Here is a 25,795-nt window from a genome sequence, read left to right as displayed (position 1 = left end):
TGTGGGCAAGTTGGACCGAAGGGCCTGTTTCTATGCTGTAAGACTCTGTGACTCTATAGACATGCCTACACATAGCTTAAATACTTATACAATGATAAAACGTCATGACAACAGGACTGTGCATCTTGATCACACCTCATGCCAAAAGTCAACCATGCCAAACCAGCCAAATGCTGAAAGTTTATGTTTCCAGGAAGCAACATGATGGCCCCAGTGTGTAGCAGCTGACATGCTGGTGACCAGCAGGGCGAAACACAGGACTGGACGACAGAAGATGCTCCCACACCATCTGGCCACTCACACATTAATATAAATTGCTGAATTACAATGCAATGCTCAATGAAGATTTCTAAACTTCCCTCCAATGTAATAAAGCTGGTGATGACAACGGAATGCCTGAAGGGATGTTTATTCCTTTGCCAGAAGGCACTGAAGGAAAAGCACCGGATTTGAAATATATCCAGGGCTCAAGATCGACAGATTCCACAGGTGGGAAAATATGACCTGGTTTCAACATCTCACCGTGGTGCTTGTTTACGTGAAAGATGGTGAGTGTAAAGATGACACTTACTCAGGAAGGTGGGGTGTGGAATAATCAGGGGTTTATTACAAAGCCTGGCAGTGACGTTATCAGCCAGCGTGTAACACATTTATACAACAGCAGTGGGAATGTGGTAGATTGCTGTGGGTAAGAAGCTTCTGTCATTTAGCAGAATAATAAATGCATGTGAATGATAGTTTGGATCCCCCCACAGCTCAGGTTCATCAGCTGCTCCACCTTCCTCCTGATGCCAATCCCTCTTTTGGCAAAACCAAGATCAATTTATAGACCATGGGCTGAAAGATGCCACACAATTGGAACACATGTTTCCGCACAAACTCTCATGACCAGAAAGAGGTTTTAAAGTACTCTAAGAGGTGGAAGCAAATCAGGAATGGAGTTAAAATAAACAGTAAAAACACTTGAAAGGCTGTGAATGGATCTGAGCAGAATGTAGCAGATCAAGGGATGGACAATGCGAATTCTGAACCACTGGACATAATGATCCAATAAACAGCTGCAGGTGGAGGTCACTGAGACCTTTGGGGATGAGAAGTCCTGGGTACAGGCGGGCAAATGGAGGAGAGCATGGGTATCCTTTCATAGCAAAAGGATTTGAGTATAAGAGCAGGGAGGTTCTACTGCAGTTGTACAGGGTCTTGGTGAGACCACACCTGGAGTATTGCGTACAGTTTTGGTCTAATCTGAGGAAAGACATTCTTGCCATAGAGGGAGTACAGATAAGGTTCACCAGACTGATTCCTGGGATGTCAGGACTTTCATATGAAGAAAGACTGGATAAACTCGGCTTGTACTTGCTAGAATTTAGAAGATTGAGGGGGGATCTTATAGAAACTTACAAAATTCTTAAGGGGTTGGACAGGCTAGATGCAGGAAGATTGTTCCCGATGTTGGGGAAGTCCAGGACAAGGGGTCACAGTTTAAGGATAAGGGGGAAATCCTTTAGGACCGAGATGAGAAAAAAAATTTTCACACAGAGAGTGGTGAATCTCTGGAACTCTCTGCCACAGAAGGTAGTTGAGGCCAGTTCATTGGCTATATTTAAGAGGGAGTTAGATGTGGCCCTTGTGGCTAAAGGGATCAGGGGGTATGGAGAGAAGGCAGGTACAGGATACTGAGTTGGATGATCAGCCATGATCATATTGAATGGCGGTGCAGGCTCGAAGGGCCGAGTGACCTCCACCTGCACCTATTGTCTATGTTTCTGTGTATAGAGGGCCCTGGTATAGAGAGAGGGGCCCTGTGTCAATCTGGTTAATTCCAATCTTCTTCCAAACGGTAGGCCACAGCCTTCCCATTTTCACACATCCTACTCACATTTTTCCATTGGTGGCGATAAACATCTTCCCGTCGCATTGCCACCTATATTTCCGACGTTATTAATCGTTTAAATTTTAAAAACAGCCTGAAATTCACCCATTTTGGAAAAAAAATATCCGAATGACGTCACATTACACTCGCAAGGCAGGACGTCCCCACTCTGGGAGGCACGACGGGCCACTCCGGGAGGCAAGACGGGCCACTCCGGGAGGGAGGGAGGGAGGGCCACTCCGGGAGGCAAGACGGGCCACTCCGGGAGGCAAGACGGGCCACTCCGGGAGGGAGGGAGGGAGGGCCACTCCGGGAGGCAAGACGGGCCACTCCGGGAGGCAAGACGGGCCACTCCGGGAGGCACGACGGGCCACTCCGGGAGGCAAGACGGGCCACTCCGGGAGGGAGGGAGGGAGGGCCACTCCGGGAGGCACGACGGGCCACTCCGGGAGGCAAGACGGTCCACTCCGGGAGGGAGGGAGGGAGGGCCACTCCGGGAGGCAAGACGGGCCACTCCGGGATACAAGACGGGCCACTCCGGGAGGCAAGACGGGCCACTCCGGGAGGCACGACGGGCCACTCCGGGAAGGAGGGAGGGAGGGAGGGAGGGGCACCCAGCGCTCCAACGGCATTTCCCAGATTTTAAAACACTTGCATCTTAAAAACAATTTCACCATTGGTCACTCTTCCAACCGCTCTTCTACAACATTCTTCAAACCCTCTCCCAAGACAGTTGTGTGAAGATCCAGTTGAGAGCTGACTGCTCCATTCTGGCTACGCTGACTTCGCTGTCTTTAACAATAAGCTTTTATACATTTTTAACGTTACGCCATTCTTCCAATAATACTTGCATTTTTCAAAATAATTCCCTATTGCTGTTTATTTTAAACCAGTTGGATTTCAAAAAAGATGGTCATTTTATTTTAAACCGGCTACATTTTGATTATTACTTTGCGATTTTACACTTTAATTTGACTGGTGCTTGAAAAAACATTTGGCCATTTCATTCATTAACATTTATTTTACAACAGTTGCATTTTTAAACAATATAGATTAACATTTATTTTAAAACGGTTGGACTTTTATTTAAAAAAACGATTACTGGTCCGGGTCCCAAGTGAAGGGGAGCATAGCTCCACAACTTCGCTTCCAGAACATTCTGACTTTGCTGTCTTTAACGAAAAGCTTTTATATATTTTTAACGTTGCGTGATTCTTTCAATAATACTTGCGTTTTTGTTGTGTTGGGGGAGCAGACCCAATGGGTTAGGCTTAGGTTTAGGGTTAACCCTAACCCAACGGGTCTGCACTTGGTCTAGTTAAACATTAAAATAAACAGGCGGCTGGCTCTCCTCTCACATCTGTGAGGTTAAATTAACTGAACATCTTACCTTTATGGTCACCAATTTCTAGCAATGACAGTGGAGGCCAATTCACTGGATGTTTTCAAGAGAGAGAAAGTTAGCAATGGGATATTGATTTTGGATGATCAGCCATGATCTATGACATTCAAAATAGTCTTGCACTGGTACCGTTATAGTTTACCTGGACAGTAAATGGACTGGTCCAGGAATGCTGAGGCACTGTATAAGAAGGGACAGAGCTGTCTGTACTTCTGAGGAGGCTCTGCTCTTTCAACGTCTGCAGTATGATGCTGCAGATGTTCTATCAATCGGTCCTGGCCAGCGCATTCGCGGTCATGTGCTGGGGTAGCAGGGTGAAGGCTGTGGACGGCAACAGAATTAACAAACTTATCATGAAGGCTGACTCCATCCTGCGAGTGGAATTGGATTCACTGGAGGTGGTCTTGGAGGGGAGGATGCTCCTCAAACTGCGGAGCATCTTGGACAATACAGCTCACCCGCTCCATGACACACTGGTCAACCTGAGGAGCACCTTCGGCAACAGACTGGTTCCACCAAGACACAGCACAGAATGCCACAGGAGATCATTTCTCTATGTGGCTATCAAACTGTACAACTCCTCCTCCTTCTGCTGTGGGGTAGACTCACTCCCCTTCCCCAGTCTTTGCACATCCCCAATCCTGAACTTTCTACTCGTCACTTTAGTTTCACTTTTCATGTATCTCGTTGTGTTTTATGACTGTTGCCAGACCAATTTCCTTCCTGGGATAAATAAAGTTCTATCGTATCGTAAACGTTATTCACTTATTGCGTATCTGTAAAATGTGAATGGCTTGATTGTAATTATGTATTGTCTTTCCACTGACTGGTTAGCATGCTACAAAAACTTTTCACCGTACCTAGGCATGTTTCATGCATCATTTGTTTTACGACTGTTGGCAGACCAATTTACCCCCTGGGATAAATAAAGTTCTATCGTATCGTATCGTACAAATTAATCTAATACGGTCACATATTAAAGTACACTTCGTTTTGGCTCATGACTCCCAAAGCAACTATAAGGAGGCACAAGATAGAGACAAAAAGCTGGAGTAACTCAGCGGGACAGGCAGCATCTCTGGAGAGAAGGAATAGGTGACGTTTCGTGTTGAGACTTCTGAAGAAGGGTCTTGACCCGAAACGTTACCCATTCCCTTGCTGCAGAGATGTTGCCTGTCCCGCTGAGTTACTCCAGCATTTTGTGTCTATCTTCAGTTTAAACTAGCACCTGCAGTTCTTTCCTACACATGAGGAACATGGATGGATTGACAATAGGCAATAGGTGCAGGAGTAGGCCATTCGGCCCTTCGAGCCTGCACCGCCATTCAATGTGATCATGGCTGATCATCGGGGTGAAAGATTGCAACATTCACGTGGTCCGCCCTGTTTCGACTAATGCAATCAACTTGACGTGCACAAACGGAAGATCAAATAGAACAAGTTGTCCAACAACTTTAGGATGTGCACGCCACACGAAAGAAGAAGAAGATGGCTGATCATCCACAATCAGTACCCTGTTCCTGCCTTCTCCCCATATCCCTTGAGTCTGCTATCTTTAAGAGCTCTATCTAACTCTCTCTTGAAAGCATCCAGAGAACTGGCCTCCACCACCCTCTGAGGCAGAAAGATGAAGACAACAATACAACCCAAATGGTAGATCAGTAGAAGGAGAGAGCAGGGAGAGTGGGAGTGCTGGAAATCAAAGGCACAGAGCAGGTTGCGGAGGCTATTTGCAGCTTAGCAACGGTCGTCATATATTTATTCATGATTCAGAGAATTCTACGTCTGCAACACAAGAAAATAAAAATCTAATGCTACCAGAATTTTCATTAGTGTAAACACTATTAAAATAATGCAAAGACATTTCCATAATTGCATTTTAGGAACATTGTATATTAGGTAACACCAAAGGCAGGAATGTGTTCCTATGCTCTGCAAACATATGAGAGCTCTTTACATGGTTACCATGGATCCAACGCATGTACTGTCTCAGCAGCTTGAAACTGTGAATACAAGATGTTACCAATTCACGGCTTATTAAAATCTACAGCGGAAGTCAATCCCTTGTTTATAATTAGGACAGATACACAAACATGTCAATGGCTCGATACTAAATATATTGCAATGAGAGAGCAAGGCAATATTTTAAAGCTGCATTTAAATGTTAATGATATTACAGAATGAGCTACCAGACATTTATTAATGATGTAATTAATAGACAATGCTTGCTTTCAACCCTCCCCTTCACCCCTTACTCTTCGCAAAAAAAATGCCTCCATTAGAGAAGTAAATATCGTTATTCTGCTCCTTTGTAAAAAGCATCAACATTTCTTAGTTTAGCTTTTTATGGCCAACTTAATGCTTGAAAAAACTTTGCACAATTCCAAGCTCAGGGACAGCTCCAAAGGAAGGAGGTTAAAGTTCTCTCCACTCCGAGCAAAAGTGAACCTTCATCCTAATACGTCATCAGGTGGCGGTGAGATGGCAGCTTCGCCAGCAGCCTGTGTGTTAGTTAGACTTATTTGTTATTTTTAGTGTCTAAAATGTATGTTTTTATGTGAGGGGTGAGGGGGGGGGAATAGGGGGAAACCATTTTCAGTCACTTACCTCGACAGAGATGTGATCTTTCTCTGAGTCACGTCTCTGTCCCCTCCCCGCGGCCTAACAACTGGATTGGTGCGGCCTTTCCTGGAGACCGGCCTGGAGCTTCAAGCCGCACGCGCAGTGCGGACTTACCATCGCGGAGCTGCGATCCTTTGCCGCGGATCCGCAGTCTCAGGTAAGAAAAGGCTGACTTGGGAACTCCATGCCGCGGAATGTTCCGAACCATCCCTGCGCCGGAGTCCCCAACATCCCGATGAGAGGGCTTCAACATCGGGCAGCCGGCAGAGACAGTGCTGAGGGTTCATGGCCCCGACCACGGGTGAACAAAGGAGGAAGATGACTGAACTTTATTGCCTTCCATCACAGTGAGGAATGTTGATTCCACTGTGGTGGATGTTTATGTTAAAATTATTGTGTATTGCATCCCTTTTTTACTTGTGTGGCTGTGTGGTAGGTAACTCAAATATCACAGTACCTTAATTGGTGCATGTGACAGTAAATGTGAACAAACTAATAGGTGGAAATGAATCTGTGGTAATCCAGGGATGTTTCTCACCTGCAATCTGCATGAAGAGCAGATTTAAAATCATAGTCATAGAGTAATACAGTGTGGACACAGGCCCTTCGGCCCAACTCGTCCACGCGGCCAACATGTCCCATCTACACTAGTCATAGAGTGATACAGTGTGGACACAGGCCCTTCGGCCCAACTCGCTCATACCGGCCAACATGTCCCATCTACGCTAGTCTTACCTGCCCCCGTTCGGCCCATATCCCTCCAAACCTGTCCTATCCATGTCCCAGGCTAATTGGTTCTTAAACTTTAGGATAGTCCCAGCCTCAACTACCTCCTCTGGCAGCTTGTTCCATACACCCACCACCCTTTGTGAAAAAGTTACCCCTCCGATTCCTATTAAATCTTTTCCCCTTCACCATGTATGGTGGTGTTCACCAATGCCTGGTGAATATTAGCCTGAGACTGTCCCAAGCCATGTTGCACAAAGGCCGTTTAGAAGGATGGGAATCCATCAGTCCATCGCACAAGATTTCAATCGCAATCTGATGTCTGACTGCCTAATCCGATTCTACAGGGACCTGACAGCACCTGTCAAGTCCAGCGACATGTCATGCTACCTCTCATTCTGTAAAAACAAGGAACTGCAGATGCTGGTTTATACCAAAGATAGACACTAAATACTGGAGTAACTCAGCAGGTCAGGCATCTCTGGAGGAAAAGGATGGGTGATGTTTCAGATCGGGACCCATTTTCAGATGATGGATGACGTTTTGGGTTGAGACCCTTTCTGATCTGAAACCTCACCTATCCATGTACTCTACAGATGCTGCCTGACCCGCTGAGTTACTCCAGCACTTTGTGAAACGTCACCTATCCATGTTCTCCACAGATGCTGCCCGACCCGCTGAGTTACTCCAGCACTCTGTGAAACGTCACCTATCCATGTTCTCCACAGATGCTGCCTGACCCGCTGAGTTACTCCAGCACTCTGTGTCTATCTAGTTCAAGTTCAAGTTCAAGTTCAAGTGAGTTTATTGTCATGTGTCCCTGTATAGGACAATGAAATTCTTGCTTTGCTTAAGCACACAGAAAATAGTAGGCATTTACTACAAAACAGATAAATGTGTCCATATACCATGATATAAATATATACACACATGAATAAATAAACTGATAGTGCAAATAACAGAAAGTGGTTGGTGATAATCAGAGTTTTGTCCGAGCCAGGTTTAATAGCCTGATGGCTGAGGGGAAGTAACTATTCCTGAACCTGGTTGTTGCAGTCTTCAGGCTCCTGTACCTTCTACCTGAAGGTAGCAGGGAGATGAGTGTGTGGCCAGGATGGTGTGGGTCTTTGATGATACTGCCAGCCTTTTTGAGGCAGCGACTGCGATAAATCCCCTCGATGGAAGGAAGGTCAGAGCCGATGATGGACTGGGCAGTGTTTACTACTTTTTGTAGTCTTTTCCTCTCCAGGGCGCTCAAATTGCCGAACCAAGCCACGATGCAACCGGTCAGCATGCTCTCGACTGTGCACCTGTAGAAGTTAGAGAGAGTCTTCCTTGACAAACCGACTCTCCGTAATCTTCTCAGAAAGTAGAGGCGCTGATGTGCTTTTTGATGATTGCATTAGTGTTCTCGGACCAGGAAAGATCTTCAGAGATGTGCACGCCCAGGAATTTGAAGCTCTTGACCCTTTCAACAATCGATATAAATGGGGCTGTGGGTCCCCCTCCTACTCCTTCCAAAGTCCACAATCAGTTCCTTGGTTTTGCTGGTGTTGAGGGCCAGGTTATTGCGCTGGCACCATATGGACAGTTGCTCGATCTCTCTTCTGTACTCTGACTCATCCCCATCAGTGATACGCCCCACAATAGTGGTGTCATCAGCGAACTTGATGATGGAGTTCGCACTGTGGTTCGCTACGCAGTCATGGGTATAGAGTGAGTACAGCAGGGGGCTGAGCACGCAGCCTTGAGGTGCTCCCGTGCTGATTGTTATTGAGGCTGACACATTTCCACCAATACGAACAGACTGTGGTCTGTGGACGAGGAAGTCAAGGATCCAGTTGCAGAGGGATGCGCAGAGACCCAGTTCTGCGAGTTTGGTAACCAGTTTGGAGGGGATGATTGTGTTAAATGCCGAGCTGTAATCAATGAATAACAGCCTGACATATGAGTTTTTGTTGTCCAAGTGGTCCAGTGCGGAGTGGAGGGCCAGCTAGATCGCATCCACCGTTGATCTGTTGTGGCGGTACGCGAACTGCAGTGGGTCCAGGTTTTTGTCGATGTAGGAGTTGATTTGCTCCATGATCAACCTCTCAAAGCACTTCATCACCACCGGCGTTAGTGCCACTGGTCGATAGTCATTGAGGCACGTCACCTTACTCTTCTTGGGCACCGGTATAATTGATGCCCTTTTAAAGCAGGTGGGGACCTCAGACCTCAGAAGTGAGAGGTTGAAAATGTCCGTAAAAACTCCCGCCAGTTGGTCCGCACAGGTTTTTAGAACACGACCGGGTATACCATCAGGACCAGGTGCTTTTCGGGGGTTCACCCCCCTGAAGGATTTCCTGACATCAGCCTCTGTGACTGAGACTGAAATGCCATCGCAGCAAATGGGGGATCGGGGAGGCACATCAGTATTTTCCCTGTCAAAGCGTGCGTAAAACGCATTGAGCTCGTCAGGGAGTGATGTTACACCGGCATTCGAGCTGCCTCCTGGTTTTGCCTTGTAGGAGGTGATTGCATTCAGACCCTGCCACAGCTGCCGAACATCTGTCTCGTCCTCCAGTTTGGAGCAGAAGTCCCTTTTGGCCTTTTTGATGGCCTTACCAAGGTCGTATCTGGTCTTCATGTAGGCCACTGTATCATCGGAGGTGAATGCCCTGTGTCTGGACTTCAGGAGAGTGCGGATCTCAAAGTTCATCCAAGGTTTCTGATTGGGAAACACTCGGAAGGTTTTTGTAGGGATGCAGTCCTCCACACATTTCTTTATGAAGTCTGTAACGACTGTGGCATATTCGTTCAAGTCCGTTGCCGAGTCCTTGAACATTGCCCAGTCTACAGACTCCAAACAGTCCTGGAGTTGTTCTTCTGCCCCCCCCGACCAGCTCTGTGCTGTCCTCACTTCTGGGGGTGCGCTCTTTAATTGCTGCCTGTAGGCAGGAAGAAGCAGCACAGCGGTATGGTCGGACTTACTGAAGTGAGGGCGAGGGATAGAACAATAGGCATTCTTGATGGTGGTGTAGCAGTGGTCGAGGGTGTTAGGTCCTCTGGTGCAGCAGGAGACATGTTGGTGGAAGTTGGGGAGTGATTTCTTGAGGTTCGCCTTATTGAAGTCCCCAGCAATGGTGGTAAATGCCTCGGGGTAAGACGTCTGGTGTTTGTTGACCACGGCCTGCAGCTCCTCCAGTGCCAGACGGACGTCTGCCTGGGGTGGGATGTAGACCGCGGTCAGGATAACGTAGGTGAATTCTCTCGGGAGGTAGAAGGGACGGCACTTCACCGCCAGATGTTCAAGGTGTGGAGAGCAGGAGTTGGACAGGACTGCCACGTCGGAACACCACGCAGAGTTGACCATGAGGCAGACGCCCCCTCCTCTCCCTTTCCCAGATGCCAGGGTACGGTCCATGCGGTGGATGGAGAACCCTTCAGGCTGGACCGCTGAGTCTGGGGAGCTGGGGGTGAGCCATGTCTCTGTGAAACAGAACACAGAGCATTCCCTCAGCTCCCTTTGATAAAGCAGTCTTGCCCTTAAGTCCTCCACTTTGTTTTCAAGGGACTGTACATTAGCCAGTAGGATGGTAGGGAGAGGGGGCCGAAGTCCCCTGCGCTTCATTCTGACCTGGAGTCCTGCCCGACGGCCACGTTTCCGGACACAATGGAGGCTTCCCCTTTGTTTCCAGGTACTGTACTTGCTGTACCTGCTGTTTCTGCGGACCTGCGCTGGAACGGGGATTCCATCACAGACGGCAGCTCTACCTCTCATGCTGACTTGATTCACATCGGGCTGACTCTTTACCCATGTTTAGGACTTTAATTACAGAGCAGTGGCCTTAATACAGAGCAAGGTTGCAAGGTTCTACAGTGCTGGATGCAGGGACACCCAGGGCTGGAATCAGGATGTCATGGTTCCATCAGACATGAAGAATGTTCCGAAACCTTGGGCTCCGACCTCCGCCAAGCACATGTACGTTCCGACTGAATCAGTCTATAGTCAGAGGGTGGTGAATCTGTGGAATATTTTGCCACAGACAAAGTCAATGGATATTTTTAAGGCAGAAATAGATAGATTCGTGATTAGAATGGGTGTCAGGTGTTATGGGGAGAAGGCAGGGGAATGGGGTTAGGAGGGAGAGATGGATCAGCCATGATTGAATGGCGGGGTAAACTTGATGGGCCGAATGGCCTAATTCTGCTCTGATCACTTATGACCTTATGACAGCTGCCCACCCCACCAACACAGTCCACGACCAGAGGCCAAGGTGTGTATAATTTGCTATATATATATATTCGGGACGACAGATGACACAATGGGCTAAGTGTTCGGCTGGCAACCGGAAGGTAGCCGGTTCGAATCCCGCTTGGAGTGCATACTGTCGTTGTGTCCTTGGGCAAGACACTTCACCCACCTTTGCCTGTGTGTGAATGTGTGTGAGTGATTGGTGGTGGTCGGAGGGACCGTAGGCGCAGATTGGCAGCCACGCTTCCGTCAGTCTGCCCCAGGGCAGCTGTGGCTACAGAAGTAGCTTACCACCACCGAGTGTGACTGAGGAGTGAATGAATAATGCGATGTAAAGCGCCTTGAGTATTAGAAAGGCGCTATATAAATCCCATCCATTATTATTATTATTATTCATTATATATACCTCACCGGATAACTGCTCCATGTGCAGTTGTTCGCTTTAGTATTACATGACATAGAATATAGTTCCGTACAGCACAGGGACAGGCCATTCGGCCCACAATGTCCATTCCCTGCATATCCATGTGTCTATCTTTAAGTCTCTGAAACACCATGATCACATCAGTCAGCACCACCACCCCTGGCAGCACGTTCCAGACCCCCATCCCCCATCCACCCCCCACTTGCCCCGCACATCTCCAGTAAACTTTGTCCCTTTCACGTTAAAGCTGTGCCCTGTAATCTTCAACATCTCCAACCTGGGAGAAAGGTTATGACTGTCTACCCGATCTATACCAGAGTGGATTGTATAATATCTCATACTATGATTGGACAATATGTCAGAGTTTATTCATCTTTAGGCATGCTGTCCTGAAAATAAATGTGAAAACTGTCTGTGATGCCTCACGTAGAAGCAGCGCAGTTGTGGAGCCTGAATTATATAAATCAGAACTGCTCACAGATAAGATAGACACAAAATGCTGGAGTAGCGCAGCAGGACAGGCAGCATCTCTGGAGAGAGGGAATGGGTGACATCGCGGGTCGAGACCCTCCCTTCTCTCCAGAGATGCTGCCTGACACACTGAGTTACTCCAGTATTTTGTGTCCATCTTCAATGTGAACCAGCATCTGCAGCTCCTTCCTACACAATTTGACTGTGTACATAATGTGATCCTAGTAGCGATAACTCCACTGATAACAAACATTCAGCAGGTCATGGGAAACATTTCCAAACATCTGCAACCCTCCCCTGACTGTTTGCCACTTACCAGCGTTGGAACTGGTCAGATTGTAGCGAGCATTCAGCTTCTTGATGATGTTTTCGTGTATTTGATACCATTCACTCTCAGTATTACACCTGAGCAACAGAAACACAGGGTTGAAAAGAGAACGGTGCAGAAACCGCCCCCAAAAACATCAATCTAGTTACAACGAGTTCACACTAAATGTTTGGAGGTCAATCAGCCCACTGTAATTTGCCCTTAGCGTGTAGGGAATGGATGAGAAAGTGGGATAACATAGAACTAGTGTGGATGGGTGATCGATGGTTGGCGTGGACTCAGTGGGCCGAAGGGCCTGTTTCCATGCTGTACTGATAAACATGTTCGCTTCTAACAAACCTCAGGTGCACATTGTTTAAATATGACTGAACATTAATGTATTACATTTAAATTTCAGTGACAAATTCAATTAAACATGAAACGGACATTTTGCTTCCTCATTAAAACTGGCGAGATTCTCCAATATATTTCATAAAAGCTAATCTTCTAATGGTGAAATTCATTATGCGAAATGAAAATCATCCTGGGTGGACAGTGTTGCAAACCTGCTCACCAAAACCTGGTAGGCTCCACTTCGAACCAACTGAAGGGTCTCGACCAGAAACGTCACCTATCCATGTTCTCCACAGATGCTGCCTGACCAGCTGAGTTACTCCAGCACTCTGTGAAATGTCACCTAAACATGTTCACCACAGATGCTGCCTGATCCACTGAGTTACTCCAGCACTCTGTGAAATGTCACCTAAACATGTTCTCCACAGATGCTGCCTGATCCACCGAGTTACTCCAGCACTTTGCGTCCATCTTTATGTTGAATATCCTCCTGCCACAGTTGAGATCTACCCATGTTACATTAGAGTCTCAGAGTGATGCAGTGTAGAAACAGGCCTTTCGGCCCAACTTGCCCACACCGGCCAACATGTCCCATCTACACTAGTCCCACCTGCCTGCTTTTGACCCATATTCCTCTAAACCTGTCCAATCCATGTACCTGTCCAAATGTGTCTTAAACATTTCAATAGTCCCTGCCTCAACTACCGCCCCCAGTAGCTCGTTCCATACACCCACCACCCTTTACGTGAAAAAGTTACCCCTCATGTTCCTTTTAAATCTTTCCCCACTCACCTTAAACCTAGTATATGTCCCATTATTTAAACAAACCCAAGTAGAGAGGACCTCACCACCTGAGCATTTCCTAGCATAGAACACAGTCTGCACGGTGGCGCAGCGGTAGAGTTGCTGCCTCACAGCGCCGGAGACCCAGGTTCGATCCCAACTACGGGTGCTGTCTGTACGGAGTTTGTACGTTCTCCCTGTGACTGCGTGGGTTTTCACTGAGATCTTCGGTTTCCTCCCACACTCCAAAGATGTTCAGATTTGTAGGTTAATTGGCTAACCCATACCCTATATGTAAAATTGTCCCTAGTGTGTGCAGGGTAGCGTTAATGTATGGGGATCAATGGTCGGTGCGGACTTGGTGGGCAGAAGGGGCTGTTTTTTCGCGCTGTATCTCTCAACTAAACTAAGCTGAAATTGTTACTGTACATGTAGACTTTAAGCATGTGGTCCTCTTTGGAGTCCCTGGAGTCTCTCTCGGTTTGGAGCAGATCAGCGATGCTCAGCACTGCACAGCCAAAGGGCCGCCGGTACTGAGCACACGAGGAATTCTTCTTCTCCCCTGCTGCCATCCGACCTGGCGGCACAAAACACAGTGTCATTCGCAACAAAACTGAAACACCAGCTTTGGACAGTCATAATGTGTAAGAAGGAACTGCAGATGCTGGTTTAAACCGAAGATATACACAAAAAGCTGGAGTAACTCAGCAGGACAGGCAGCATCTCTGGAGAGAGGAATGGGTGACATTTCAGGTCGGGACCCTTCACCCTAACCAGTCTGAAGAAGGGTCTCGACTTGAAACATCTGCCTGTCCTACTGAGTTACTCCAGCATTTCGTGTCTCCACTTGGACAGTCCCTGGATTAAGTAAATGGGCATTACCCAGTCGTATAATGTGAACAGTGATGTAGATATCCTTGCGAAGGTCACTGCTTCCCAAATCCTGAAATAGACAAAATCAGAACAGATTTGAACAACTTAAAATGGTTAAGACTTTTGTCCTTATGCAGCTTTGCAGAGATATCTGGTACGCTAGATAAATCATTAAGCTCTTGAAATTTACCTTTCCCTACATCTTTTTAGTATTTCATGAAATAGAAAATTGCAAAGTTGGAAAGTAATTATTTTCAGTCAATGAACTTGGATGTCATTCTCATCCCAGATCTCCATATGTTGTTATGGCAATGAATCAGTCACATGATGATGGTTTTACTTACAATGAAGAGAGAGCATTGCCTTTCCATCCGCTCCGGATATTTCGGCAAACCATTCTTGTTCAGTTTTACAAAGAATCTTTCACTGCAAACAAATAAAGATAGATTTGAGAAACGTTCATGTTTTAACTCAACTCAATCTGCAACGTAATACCTGGCATCATCCCCTTGTCTAGTCAATTGGAAACAAGCTTCCTTGTCTCCAACTGATGGCATTTACCAAAATCATTGTTTTATCATAAGTGTTGTTTTACAATGCTCTAGTCAGCAGTCTAAACAATTTGACATATAAAGGCAGATAGTTTTAAAATCATTAGTGATTCCACAAGCCTTTCAGAGGAAGACACACAGTGCTGGAGTAACTCAGCGGGTTAGGCAGCATCTGTGGAGAACATGGATAGGTGACGTTTCACAGAGTGCTGGAGTAACTCAGCGGGTCAGGCAGCATCTGTGGAGAACATGGATAGGTGATGTTTCACAGAGTGCTGGAGTAACTCAGCGGGTCAGACAGCATCTGTAGTTGGAACTGTTTCAGGCCGGGACCCTTCTTGAGACTGATTGTGGTTAAGGGGGTGGGGGAGATGGCTGAGAGGTGGGGGCAGGACAAAGCCTGGCAAGTGATAGGTGGATACAGAGAGGGGAGTTTTGATTGCTTGATGATTGGACAAAGGCCAGAGATGAAAAGACAAAAAGTGCCAGATTAAGAGACCGGGATAGAAGAGGCATGAACTGTGAAGCCGAAGGAAAGAACGTACAAACTTCTCATGTGGAGTTTGCAGGCTCTCCCTGTGACTACATGGGTTTCCTCCGGGGCTCCAGTTTCCTCCCACACCCCAAAGACGTGTAGGTTTGTAGGTTAATTGGCCTGCTGTAAATTACCCCATGTGTGTCGGGAGTGGATGAGGAAGTGGGATAATATAGAACTAGCGTGAGCGGGCGATCGATGGCCAGCGTGGACTCGATGGACCGAAGGGCCTGTTTCCGTGCTGTAGAAAGGGACAGGTGGGAGGAATACGCATCCAAGTGAGGTGCCGGGAAGAGTGAATGTAAAAGGGAGGGGAGTCACCTATCCACGTTCTCCAGAGATGCTACCTGGCCCGCTGAGTTGCTCCAGCGCTCTGTGTCTTTTTTTTATATATTCACACTGTGCTGATTCATCTGTCCCTAAAGTAACCATATGTGCCTCTAACAAATCCTCTGAACCTTCTCTCTCAGCGCTAAGGGGCAATAAACCCAGTTTCTCCTTCCAAGCCACACAACTTGGTTCTCTTATCCTTCAGACCCAAAGGTACATCTCTGTATAAAAGTATTCTTTATATTTTAAAACACACATTTATTGACCTGAATAAAAATAATAGGAAAGGGTGTCTTGCACAGTGTTTCACAATACTTGCAACGGAATGAATGAATGTTTTATACTTTGTCACGTGACAAGTCATAGTGAAAGTCTTTGCTTGCATCCCCAAGGTGTGCAAATGGTCGCCGCATACGGCACTGACAAAGTTATAAAGTGTCCACGCCTGGTCCCAGTGCTCCCCTCCCTCACGGGGGTCCCCCCCACACCCAGTCCCCATTCTCCATCCCCCCCCCCCACACCCAGTCCCCATTGTCCCCCCCACACCCAGTCCCCATTGTCCCCCCCCCACACCCAGTCCCCATTGTCCCCCCCCCACACCCAGTCCCCATTGTCCCCCCCACACCCAGTCCCCATTGCCCCCCCCCACACCCAGTCCCCATTGTCCCCCCCACACCCAGTCCCCATTGTCCCCCCCCCACACCCAGTCCCCATTGCCCCCCCCCACACCCAGTCCCCATTGTCCCCCCCCACACCCAGTCCCCATTGTCCCCCCCCCACACCCAGTCCCCATTGTCCCCCCCACACCCAGTCCCCATTGTCCCCCCCCCACACCCAGTCCCCATTGTCCCCCCCCCACACCCAGTCCCCATTGTCCCCCCCACACCCAGTCCCCATTGTCCCCCCCACACACCCAGTCCCCATTGTCCATCCCTACACCCAGTCCCCATTGTCCCCCCCCCACACCCAGTCCCCATTGTCCCCCCCCCACACCCAGTCCCCATTGTCCCCCCTACACCCAGTCCCCATTGTCCCCCCCCACACCCCGTCCCCATTGTCCCCCCCACACCCAGTCCCCATTGTCCATCCCTACACCCAGTCCCCATTGTCCCCCCCCCACACCCAGTCCCCATTGTCCCCCCTACACCCAGTCCCCATTGTCCATCCCTACACCCAGTCCCCATTGTCCCCCCCCCACACCCAGTCCCCATTGTCCCCCCTACACCCAGTCCCCATTGTCTGTTGCTCTTCCCCCTTCCCCCTGAACTGTGCACACAAATAATTGTGCTCATGGTATTTTACTTCTATTGCCGTTGCTTTGTCAAAATGTTCTTCCTCAAGGAGCTGTTCAACTGAATGAGGTCTCTCCAGGCGCTAATTAACACAGAGACTAAGTCTGAATGATTAGGAAGGGTTGGTTCCCTTGGAGAACGGAATTCTATGTTGCTTGCTTTGGCTTCTTACACAAAAATTAGCAAATTTAGATTTACAAAGGAACTTTGCTTGGAGCCACATCGACTACTTTATAAAAAAGAAAGCGCTGATGAATCTACAGAAGCAGTTTGGGAATCTAAATTTAAACTGTTAGAGACGTAATGTGCAAGTTGCCAAGAAAATACTTAAATTCTCAATTAACAGCTGAAAAGATGGATTCAGGGCACTCTCTGGACAAAAGTAAACCATTTTTTCCATGATGCCAATAACCTACATCTTTGCAACATCTTTTTGCAGCTGAAATCTTGATATAAATCTATTAAGTGGGGGCTTTGGAGAGGGTGCAGAGGAGATTTACGAGAAACTGCCTGGATTAGAGGTTTTCAGCTACAGGGAGGGGTTGGATAATCTTGGATTGATTTCTCTGGAATATTGAAGGTTTCAGGGGGGACGATAGAAGTATATAAAATTATGGGTGGCATATTATGAAAGGTTCTGACTGACTACACTATCTGTAGCTATAAGGTGACAGGGGAAAGTTTAATGGTGATGTGTGGTTAAAGGTTTTTTTTACATAGATAATGGTGGTGGGGCCAGGAATGTATTGCCAGGGTGGTGGTGCTGGATGCAGATACGATAGTTGTGTTTAAGGGGCTTTTAGATAAGCACATGGATATGCAAGGAATAGAGGGATATGGATCACGTGCAGGCAAAGGGGATCACTTTAACTTGGCATCATGTTCAGCCAAACATTGTGGGCCGAAGGGCCTCTTCTTGTGCTGTACTCTTCTATGTTCTGTGTTGATTTCTTTGCTAATTTAATTATTGACTAATAAATGCACAAAATACATGGAAGGATAAATGTTACAATAGTTACATCTAACAACTTTTAAAGTATAACGTAAAATACATTTACTACAAACCATCACATATTACACAGTGTAGAACTTTCTCTGTATTAACCAAGGTCACTTTTCAGGAGTTTAGACTTTAGAGATACAGCATGGAAACAGGCCCTTCAGCCCACCAAGTCCACGCCGACCAACGATCACTAGCACTATCCTGCACACTAGCAACAATTTATAATTTTTACAGAAGCCAATTAACCTACAAACCTGTACGTCTTTGGAGTGTGGGAGGAAACCGGAGATCTCGGAGAAAACCCACACGCTCACAGGGAGAATGTACAAACTCCGTACAGACTGCACCCGTAGTCAGGATCGAACCTGGGTCTCTGGTGCTGTGAGGCAGCAACTTTACTGCTGCGACACACTTTTATTTTATTGCAATATTTTGATGGTGTTTATTTTTGAAATCGTAACTCTGGCTTTCTCTGTATTCTTTGCTCCTTTTAACCGATCTTTAATGCTTCGGTATTTGACTCGTCAAACGATGGCAATCATGAGACTCTGAGATCGGTTTTGACCCCTTGTAAGCGAACGGTAGTTCAACGAGCAGATACTTTAATTTTCACACTTGGAGAACTATATATTATCGCATCTGAGAACAGATCGGTTAACCTGATTAATGTCTCCAGAACATTCAGGCACATTCTGACCAGAATGGTTTGCAGAGGAAATTCCAAGTAACAACTTGCTCAGAAGGCTGGAACAACAGCACATGTCCACAAAACCAATAAGTCACTGAAGTAAAACAGCACACAGAACTTATCCAAACAAAAATACTATAAATTAGACATGAAATAAGATGCTTTATCACTTATATCGATACTCTTGTTAATACATAATTTACCATCGTTTTAAAAGTGACATTGAAAAAGGTAATCGACTTAATGAGGAGACGTACAGATAGAATCTCAGGAGTAAAGGGATAGACAGTTCATGTAATTATAGAGATGAATGGCACTCAGTTACAGGATCAGAAGCACTTGTTATTTTGCAGTAAATGCAGACTACAATTGAAGTACTTGCAAGCAAAATAAATTCCTACTTTATTTCCTCACAACCATCTCACTGCAAAAATATTGATCAATCTATCAGCCGTACTAAAGTATCTGCAGAACAACTAGTAACCACGTTAAATACAATTTCAGAAATTTCACATCAATTACGTTGGTTCTATTGTTAATGTTTGTGATTCAATCCGCAGAATTTAATCAAGTACGAGCCATTGTCATTGGAACAATATTGAATGTTTTTGTAACTTTGTCTGCACCGTATACAACCGTTTGCATACTTTGTATATTTAATGCAAAACGAAGAATTTCACTGTACCAAGTACATGTGACAATAAATCATCTGTTTAAACACGGCAAATTATTATTAAATGAATGAGGTGGCGTTTTTTTACTGAGAAAATTGTTTCAAAAATGACCAACACCTAACATCTTAAACGCAACATTTTTTTTAACGTACAACTAAATTATTTTTGATAAACTTTGAATTTCTTCCTACAATATTTGAAATAATCAGCAATGTTACACAACTCCAATACTTCATTTTATAGTTTGAGTCATGATGACAGACACAAAGATATCATGGTTTTAAAGGGTGCTTATGAAGAGCAAAATACCAAATTGCTGTTGTACGCAAGTTCAGTACTTGACTCTTTGCAACATCTGGTATCCCGGCTTCCTGCATTTACATCCTTCACAAAAGTCACGTGGGGGTGCTGAGTGTTCAGGTATAGAGAGCCATGTAGAGTCACGTGGGAGTGCTGAATGTTAAGGTATAGAGAGCCACATATAGTCACGTGGGGATGCTGAGTGTTCAGGTATAGAGAGCCATATAGAGTCACGTGGGGGTGCTGAGTGTTCAGAGACAACATGGGCTAAGGCTCAAAAGGGAAAAGCCATGATTGAATGGCGGAGTAGACTGGATGGGCCGAATGGCCTAATTCTACTCCTATCACTTATGACCTTATTTCCTGCTCATTATTACATTCCACACGTTACCTGCATTTTGGGAATGTCTTGCACGTTGCTGCAGGAAGATTCTCCTTTGGAGAGAGTCAATGCTACAACTCACCAACAGGTTAAAATCTCTCACACCCGGAAACATCAGTAATTCATTCAGCACTGCCCAGGAAAGTAAAAGTCAGTGGTATAGGCAAGTTGGGCCGAAGGGCCTGTTTCCACACTGTATCACTCTATGACTAGTGTAGCTGGGGCATGTTGGGCGGTGTGGGCAGGGTGGGCTGAAGGGCCTGTTTCCACACTGTATCACTCTATGACTCTGAACATTACACATCTGATATCTTTAATTTTATGATTTGAGAAATGGTAAGTTTCAAAATGCTTTTCTTGGATAATTTTATTCTTGAACCTTGGCCCCCTAAAACCCCCAGAAGGTCCGTCCTACCACAACTGGGTTGAATAACAGAATGGATTCATTCGGTGGACTCACCTTTAACGTGTCAAATCTTTCCTCCAGTTCACTGAATACCCGTGACAATTCTAAAGTTTTTAACCAACTCGCTTCCAGCACGTTCCCAGTCTGACGTACCACACACACACACACACACATTTGGCTGTTCTTTGGTCTAACTATTCCATATAAATATTTGGTCACAGAGTCCAATCCTCCTGTGCAAGCTGTTGCAAACATTTCTGCTGTTCATGTCAGGACCGAGACAAAAGAGAAACTATAGGCCAGTTAGCCTGACGTAAGTGGTTGCTATAATTCTACAGTCCATCATTAAGGATGAGAAGCTCGGGATAATATAGAACAAAGTCAGCATGGATTTGTGAAGGGGAGATCTTGCCTGCCAAATCTGTTGGAATTCTTTGAGGAAGTAACTAGTGGTGTTCTGCAGGGGTCAGTACTGGGGCCACTTCTCTTCACGTTGTATATCAATGATTTGGATGAGGGGATTGAAGGCTTTGTGGTCAAGTTTGTGGATGATACGAAGATAGATAGAGAAGGCAGGGAGTCTGCAGAAGGACTCGGTAAGGTTGAGAGAGTGGGCAGAGACGTGGCAGAAGGAATACAGCGTAGCAAAGTGTGGAGAGGATTTAGAAATCGGAGGTACAAAGTGACTTTGGAGTGCTGGTGCAGGATTCCCCAAAGGTTAATTTGCAAGATGAATCAGTAGTAAGGAAGACTAATGCAATGCTAGCATTTATTTAGAGAGGACTAGAATACAAAAACAGGGATGTAATGCTGAGGCTCTATAAGGGGCTGGTCAGGCCGCATTTGGAGTATTGTGAGCAGCTTTGGGAACCATATCTGAGGAAGGATGTGCTGGTATTGGAGAGGACCTTTACCAGAATAATCCCAGGGATGATTGGGTTAACATATGATGCGTGTTTGATGGCTGGAGTTTATGAGGATTATTAAGGATGAGGGGGAACCTCATTAAAACGTATCAAATAGTGAAACACTTGGATAGAGTGGATGTGGAGAGGATGGGACCAGAGGGCACAGACTCAGAATAAAAAGACGTACCTTTAGAAAGGAGATTTGGAAGAATTTCTTTAGTCGGAGGGTGGTGAATCTGTGGAATTCATTGCCACAGAACGCTGTGGAGGCCAAGTCAGTGGGTATTTTTTAAGTGGACATTGACAGGTTTTTGATTAGCACGGATGCCAAAGGTTATGGGGAGAAGGCAGGAGAATTGGGTTGAGAGGGAAAGATATATCAGCCATGATTGAATGGCGGAGTAGACTCGATGGGCCGAATGGCCTAATTCTGCTCCTATGACTTATGACCTTATTTACAAACGATGATTATGAACTTGTTCCGTTTACATATAAATAATGAAAACATTGAAATTAGAAATGTTTCATGAATATGTACACTTGCTTTAGCTTGAGATTAACAGACGTGAGACTCTGCTTACTTCTAATTTAACATTTCATATTGCCCATGAGAAAACAAATGATTCTGTAGCTTTCACATTAAACCTAACACAAAGTGATCCTTTCCTTACTTGGGATAAGAATGTCTGCCTGCCAATATGAACAGAAACGTTTTAAAATGTTTATTGTTGAACAATTGGGAACATAATTTTATGACTTGCCAACAGTTCCTGGCTAGGCCAGTAGATGGAGCACTGTGCTGAGACGTTTCATGCTGGGCAGTAACACCGAGTGCAGCTGAGAAACTCATTTACAGGAGACCTCTGGGAATTGACCAGATCCCAGCACAGCCCTGGGCCCAGCAACCAACCAGCTTAGCAAGAGGCATGGGGCAAGGGTCAAGGTCATAAGGAATAAGAGTAGACGAGGCCATTCGGCCCATCAAGTCTACTCCGCCATTCAATCATGGCTGATCCATCTCTCCCTCCTAACCCCATTCTCCTGCCTTCTCCCCACAACCCCTGACACCCGTACTAATCAAGAATCTGTCTATCTCTGCCTTAAAAATATCCACTGACTTGGCCTCCACAGCCTTGTGTGGCAAATAATTCCACAGGTTCACCACCCTCTGACTAAGGCATTGAGCAAGGTTCAAGGCAAGAACAAAGGGCAAGGCACAGCGCTCGTACATAATTCAAGGGGCCACGGAATTCCTGGACAATTCTTCACTCGACTGGCATAGCATCAGCACGGACCGCTGGAGAATGGGGCTCGAGATGAAATGTGTACGTCCCTCCAGAACTGTGCATATATCTGGGGACTGATACATCAACACACATAACAGGAGAACAGCTGGAGGAACTCAGTAGGTCAGGCAGCATCTGTGGAGGAGCTCAGGGGGTCAGGCAGCATCTGTGGAGGGAAACAGACAGTCAACGTTTCTGGTCAGGACCGTCCGTGTTGTCTGATCCAGTTTAGGTTTATTATTGTCACATGTACTGAGGTACAGTGAACAGTTTAGCTCGCGTGCTGTCCAATCCATAATTATGTCTACATTAGACTGTATTAGTTTATAAGGAGAGGTTCAACAAACTTGGGATTATTTTCTCCAAAGCATCAGAGGTTGAGTGGAGACCTGATGTAAAATGATGAGGGTAGACAGTGAGAACTTATTTCTCATGGTGGGAATGTCAAAGACGAGGGTGCTTAGCTTTCAGGTGAGGGAGGTCAAGTTTAAAGGAGATGTGTGGGACATGTTGTTTTATATGGTTGCGCCTGCCTGGAACGTACTGCCAGGGGTGGTGGTGAAGGCAGATACGATAGTGACGTTGACGAGGCTTATAGATAGGCACGAGGATATGCAGGGAGTGGAGGGATATGGATCACGTGCATGCAGAGGAGATGAGTTTAATTTTGCATCATGTCCGGCACAGACATTGTGCGCCGAAGGGCCTGTTCCTATGCTGTACTATTATATGTACCAGTTCAAAGTTGAGCTGCAACGCCTAAAAACCTGGTGACCGCATGTAAAGGCCATTGCATTTCATGCATCATTGCATCATGCTACAGTTTGGGTGGTTGCATTGTTACTCAATGGAGCTTAACTTAAAACATGCATGGTGCAAAGACAAGACCTCTGGGATGCAGCATTAACATGGAGTCGGGAGAAACAGGCAAACTCTATTACTGGGAATCCCACTGCAATATTTGCTCTGGACGAAATGGTCCTTAATTTCACATCATGAATTTAATGAAAATTCACGAAACAAAAACTATTTGGCTGGGGAAACTGATTTAACACAATGCTATCTAGTATAATCTACAGATGTAAATTTCTCCCGTCAAGCAACTTTACCGCGGCACGGTGGCACAGCGGTAGAGTTGCTGCCTCACAACGCCAGAGACCAGGGTTCCATCCTGACTACAGGTGCTGTCTGTGCTGAGTTTGTACGTTCTCCCCGTGACCTACATGTGTTTTCTCCGAGATCTTCGGTTTCCTCACACACTCCAAAGACGTACAGGTTTGATGGTTGATTGGCTTGATATAAATGTAAAAATTGTCCCTAGTGGGTGTAGGATAGTGTTAGTGTGTGGGGATCACTGGTCGGTGCAGACCCGGTGGGTCAAAGGGCCTGTTTCCGCGCTGTATCTCTAAACTAAAAACAGTGAAAAGATTTTGCTGGGTGCTAGCCAGTCAGCGGAAAGACAATACGTGATTATAATCGAGTGCTGCTCTGTGGAACGGTAAGACAGAATTTAGCCAAGATCTAGATACGAGCATCGTACAATACCTAGAAACAGCAGCTAGCAAACTTCTGAATCCAGTCACTAACAAGCAGAATATCACTCATTGCCCTCGTTTCGTGATCATAAAGCAGTAACCTTCCACACGGAGGCTCCTCTGTGGACCTGAGCTACAGATTCTGTTCATCGCACAATCCAACCTCAAACTGGTCCCCCCCCCCCCCCCCCAACCTGTTCTGTGTGTTAGACAACTACAGCCCATTAATTAGACTAATTCTATGCAATTATGCTGTTGTATAATCAGCTTTCTAAAAGGAAGAATCCCTTTCTCCTATTTAATGAAGGATTAGGAAAATCACAACCAGCAAATAAATTAAAAGTCCACTTTAACAAAGAACTTGCTCCAAGGAATTCTGCACTAAAGACTTTTCTAATTTCATACATGACCAGGCAAATTTACACAGAAACCACAAATACGCTGAATGAAGTTACTGCATAATTAGAGCTCAGCACATTCCAAGTTGATCATCTTGTGCCCTCTATTCCCACGAGCTGGGGCAGCAGTTTGAGACCAAAGAATCACATCATTTCTGGACTTGTTACAAAACAATCAAGCTTTAGACGAGGATGATTTATATTTGGTTATGGCTTTTTAAACTTTGGGAAAAAGGTATTTAATATGAAGTTACATGCCATATTTTCACAGATCTAATTCAAAATAAATAAAGCCACTTACTGTAAAAAGCCTACATCTGCTTAATTTTGTCAATTAGCAGGCAACAAAAGCTTTTCACTGTACCTCGGTGCAAGTGACAATAAACAAAACTAAACTCATTTTGTTATTTATACAGAGGTTTGGACTTGGTCAAACCTACACATCACAGAACTTTAAGCATAAATTACTCCCAGCAAAAGTCGCAATCTTTTGCATTAATTTACAAAATGCATCAGATACCACCTTGCCCATTGTTAACATTAACTACACTTGCTTGCAAACCTCCAAAGGATAATACTAAAATGAAGCAGATTATTTTACAATTCCGATTTTGTTTAAAAGTTACAATTAAACTGATTATTGCATCACATCACATTATAACTAAAAAACAATTTTGCTGCTTTTCAGAAATCATTTAGTTTTTTTTAATCTGAATACTCTTCGATGATGGAATAACCATTGATTAGAATGACTGTGGCAAACCGGCTTTCAGTTATTAATCAAAGATAGCTCAAAGCAATTATTTTTAACCAAAACCATCCCATCCTTATTAAAAGGCAATGATAATACCTTATATCCAGTTGCTTTACATGCAGGCTACATCTTCTCCACAACTTGGTGAACAGACAAGGGCGGGCAGCCCTTCCATAAACTAGGATACTGTCAGATTCACCTCCACCCCATTGCAGACATTGGACTTTATCTCTGGAACTGGTGCGCTACAATGTGAGGTTATCCACTTTGGTGGCAAGAACAGGAAGGCAGATTATTATCAGAATGGTGTCAGATTAGGAAAAGGGGAGGTGCAACGAGACCTGGGTGTGCTTGTACATCAGTCACTGAAAGTAAGCATGCAGGTACAGCAGGCAGTGAAGAAAGCTAATGGCGTGTTGGCCATCATTGCTAGAGGATTTGAGTTTAGGAGCAAGGAGGTCCTACTGCAGCTGTACTGGGCCTGGTGAGACAGCACCTGGAGTATTGTGTGCAATTTTAGTCTCCTAATTTGAGAAAGCACATTATATTGCTATTGAAAGAGTGCAGCGTAGGTTCACCAGATTAATTCACGGGATGGCGGGACTGACATGATGAAAGAATGGGTCGACTGGGCTTGTATTCACTGGAATTTAGAAGGGTGAGAGGGGATCTTATAGAAAC

General features: G+C 45.7%; 1 protein-coding gene across 3 annotated transcripts in view; it reads right to left on the bottom strand.

Moving 5' to 3' along the window:
* The window catches only part of dock4 (dedicator of cytokinesis 4), a 259,437-nt gene that overhangs the window by 124,594 nt on the left and 109,048 nt on the right, over positions 1-25,795 (bottom strand). For all 3 annotated transcript variants that reach the window (XM_033037391.1, XM_033037392.1, XM_033037393.1), the window contains exons 9-12: positions 14,417-14,498; positions 14,082-14,142; positions 13,629-13,776; positions 12,072-12,160 (exon numbers count right to left, since the gene is read on the bottom strand). In XM_033037391.1, coding sequence (XP_032893282.1) covers positions 12,072-12,160; positions 13,629-13,776; positions 14,082-14,142; positions 14,417-14,498 — 380 coding nt within the window. The remainder of the gene's footprint in view (positions 1-12,071; positions 12,161-13,628; positions 13,777-14,081; positions 14,143-14,416; positions 14,499-25,795) is intronic.

This window comes from Amblyraja radiata, chromosome 19, assembly GCF_010909765.2.
Source record: "Amblyraja radiata isolate CabotCenter1 chromosome 19, sAmbRad1.1.pri, whole genome shotgun sequence".
Taxonomy (NCBI): Eukaryota; Metazoa; Chordata; class Chondrichthyes; order Rajiformes; family Rajidae; genus Amblyraja; species Amblyraja radiata.
This window is presented reverse-complemented; position numbering and strand designations above follow the sequence as displayed.